Source organism: Carlito syrichta, unplaced genomic scaffold (genome assembly GCF_000164805.1).
Source record: "Carlito syrichta isolate Samal-C Ts95f unplaced genomic scaffold, Tarsius_syrichta-2.0.1 Scaffold120553, whole genome shotgun sequence".
NCBI lineage: Eukaryota > Metazoa > Chordata > Mammalia > Primates > Tarsiidae > Carlito > Carlito syrichta.
Window position 1 is genome coordinate 3,364 of NW_007064649.1, and position 3,596 is coordinate 6,959.

A 3,596-nucleotide genomic window follows, 5' to 3' on the forward strand; every position below is an offset into this window, starting at 1 on the left:
CCCCCAAGCCTAGGCCCCTCCCCCTCACACCCTCTCGAGCTGGTTGACACCACATCCCTCAGCCTCACTCCTGCAGGAAGCCCTCCCTGATTACCCCCAGCTCCACCCAAACCGTGCCCTGGACTCCCCGGTCCGGGTCCTGCTTTGCTTCCCAACCCAGGTGCCGAGGAGGGTGCGGGGCACTCGGTGCCCATGGGTCTGAGCACCCCCTGTGTCTCCGCCACAATCCTCGGAGGTGGGTGCCACAGCCACCCCGAGGCACAGAGGAGGAGACTGAGGCTCACAGGGGACAATCACTTGCCCACGGTGACCCAGCGGGTTGGTGGCAGCGCCAGGACCGAACTCCAGGCGGTCTGGGTCTGGAGGCCACGCCCTTGACCACTGTCTGCCTTGTCCCCAGCGTTGACCGAGGCCGGGCCCTTTACCCACAGTGCCTCGTGATTGGCCCCTGAACAGATGGGGAAACTGAGGCTCGGCGGTGAAGCGGCCCGCCTGGGTTCCCGCTGTGTGTGGCTGGCAGGCCCAGGTCTGGCTGACGCCCCGAGGCCCTGACCCCGTGTTCTGTGCCGCGCGCAGGGGCCAGCGGGATGGGCAGGTACCACGGCAAGTTCTCCTTCGACACCTTCTCGCACCACCGCGCCTGCCTGGTGTGCAGCCCCTGCCTGGAGAAGGTCAACGCCATCCGCTACCCACCCTACCCAGACAGTAAGAAGAAGCTGATGCACTGGGCCATGGGCTCCCATGGCTGCACCCTCCTGTGAGCGCCCACCCAGCACCCAGGGAAACTGAGGCCAGTGTGAGGTGGGCTCTGCGTCTCCCTGTTTCTTCACATCGTCCCCCCAGGCCTCGGGTCCGTGGGGCAGAGTCACGCGGCTGTGTCCTAGCTGCCAGGGGCCAGGAAAGCAAGTTCTCGCTCCTATCCTGGTGAGGCTGCTTAAGAGAGGCCAAGGGGCCACAAGACGTGACACATGTCCCCATTTACCCCACCCTACCCAGGCCCAGCCCTTTGCTCTCTCTGGGGTCACCAGATACTGAGCAGAGACCATGTCTGGCCTTTTTTTTTTTTTGAGTTGGGTTCTCCCTCTGTGGCCCAGCGGTGTGGTCACGGCTCACCACAGCCTCCAACTCCTGGGCTCAGGCAATCCTCCCACCTCAGCCTCCTGAGTTGCTGGGATTATAGGCGTACACCACCATGCTTGGCTAATTTTTAACTTTTTTGTAGAGACGGGGTCTTGCTACACAGTCCAGGATGGTGTCCTGCCTTTTCTGACCCAGTGACACTAAACTGTTCAGACCCCTTCCAGGTCCTGGTCCATACCACCTTTTCCTCCAGACAGGCACTCACAGCCACAGCCCCCTCCCAACTCCACAGGCAATGCCATTCCCAGGACTCAGCTCACCTCTGCACCCCCCAGTCCACACGGCACCCTGCAATCACCTGCTGCAACCCCATCCATCCGAAAAGCTTGGGTTTGCACCCCTCCACGGCTCCAGCCTTCCTGGGTGCCCGCAGGCAAGACCCTCAACCGCCCTGAGCTTCGGTTTCCTTATGTGAATGTTGCCGGGACCAAAATGGAGACACTTATGTCAAACTGTAAGAAAACGGAGTCGGAGGAGGCCACGAAGAAGCCCTCATGCACACATGCGTGTAACGGGGCTTCGCACCAGACACTCCTGCATGCAGTCCTTCTCAAGATTGCGGGATCCCAAATACGCCGCTTGCACAAAGATGCTTACCTCACACGGCTGTGTCTACCAAAAAACAGCCGCCAGCTCCTGCGATGAGCCTGTGATCTGTGAACCTTGTTTCAAAGCAGCTTACGTGAATTTCTCTTTGCCTTTAAAAGCTTCCCCTCTGCTGGGCACAGTGGCTCACGTCTGTAATCCCAGCATTTTGGGAGGCCGAGGCGGGAGGGTTGCTTGAGACCAAGAGTTCAAGACCAGCCTGGGTGATGTAGTGAGACCTCGTCTCTACAAAAAAATCAGAAAATTAGCCGGGCATAGTGGCACGCACCTATAATTCGGGCTACCCGGGAGGCTGAGGCAGGAGGATTGCCTGAGCCCAGGAGGTTGAGGCTGTGGTGGGTCATGATTGTGCCACTGCACTCCAGCCTGGGCAACAGAGCAAGACTCTGTCTCAAAAAAGAAAAAACACAGCTGGGCTCGGTGGCTCAGCCTGTAATCCCGCGCCTTTGGGAGGCTGAGGTGAGTAGATTGCCTGAGCCCACGGGTTCGAGACTCGCCTGGGCAGCGAGACCTCATCTCTACAATAAATCAAAAAATCAGCCGGGTGTGGTGGCGCGTGCCTGTAATTCCGGCTACCCGGGAGGCTGAGGCGGAAGGATCGCCGGAGCCCAGCAGGTCGAGGCTGCGGTGGCCGGGAGCGGCCACTGCACTCCAGTCTGGGCGACAGAGTGAGACTCCAACTCAAAAAAAAAAAACAAAAAGAAAAATCACTGTAGTTCTGGCTCCTTGGGAGGCTGAGGCAGAAGGATCGCCTGAGCCTAGCAGGTCGAGGCTGCGGTGGCCGTGAGCGTGCCACTGCCCTCCAGCTGGGGCAACAGAGTGAGACTCCAACTCGAAAAAAAAAAAAAAAGAAAAAGAAAAAATAAACTTTCTCTCTGTCTCCCCCGAGATATGCCTGTGGTCTGTCCCGGCACACACATCCCAGATTGCAATTCTCTGCTCTTTTCAAATAAACTCAAGTGTTTGAGAAAGACTGTCTCTCTGAGTTTCTTTTGGGATTAATGCTTATCTTGTAGCATGGGGTTCCCCCGTCTCTTCGAGCTGATGTGAGGATGCAGTGGCTTCACGTGTGTCTAGGGCCCAGGGTCCCCACTCTGGGATGCCACCAAGCCAGCCCTCGGCACAGAGGCCCTGCCCCCACACCTCCTAGAGCTTCCTGGGGCCACGTGACAGCCTTGAGGTGGGTGACAACAGCCTCTCCATTTCTGGTAGCCGCGGTGTGCTGCTGCCGGGAAACTTGGAGGCAGTCAAAGTCCCAGTGGGGTCGGGGGTCAGACTCAGTCATGGATGCTGGTTTCCCTGTAGTCAACGGCCAGTCCAGAGTAGGAAAATGTCAACATGGGTGAGTCTTCTTCCTCCTGGCAACCTAGGAGGCCAGTAGGGGGAGATGGCAGGGGTCCTGGAGTGGGGGACAGAGGGACAGGCCGGGAGGAACGTGCCAGAGAGGCCGATGGTGGAAACAGACCCCACGCCCAGCATGTGACCGGACGGTGGGGGGCTGGGTCTGGCAGTGGGCAGGGCATTGGCAGGGGCATCTGTGTGGTGACCTGGTCACTGCACCCACCATGGAGATGGCACGGCTACAATGAAGACCAAGCCCTCTGGGCCAGGTGCGGTGGCTCACATCCTGTCATCCCGGCATTTCGGGAGGCTGAGGCGGGAGGATTGCTTGAGCCCGGGAGTTCGAGACCAGCCTAGGCAACATGGCAGGACCTCATCTCTACAAAAAAAAAAAATTTTTTTTTTTTTTGAGTTGGAGTCTCACTCTGTCGCCCAGACTGGAGTGCAGTGGCCGCTCCCGGCCACCGCAGCCTCGACCTGCTGGGCTCCGGCGATCCTTCCACCTCAGT

At 58.9% G+C, this 3,596-nt stretch overlaps 1 protein-coding gene across 1 annotated transcript in view; it reads left to right on the plus strand.

Annotated features, from left to right (window-relative positions):
• LOC103249497 (aldehyde dehydrogenase family 3 member B2-like) overlaps window positions 1-761 on the plus strand; it is a gene marked incomplete at its 5' end in the record, with an annotated part of 4,118 nt that extends 3,357 nt beyond the window's left edge. Inside the window, one exon of the mRNA XM_008048128.2 lies at window positions 577-761. Coding sequence (XP_008046319.2) covers window positions 577-761 — 185 coding nt within the window. The remainder of the gene's footprint in view (window positions 1-576) is intronic.
• Window positions 762-3,596: the final 2,835 nt, after the last annotated feature.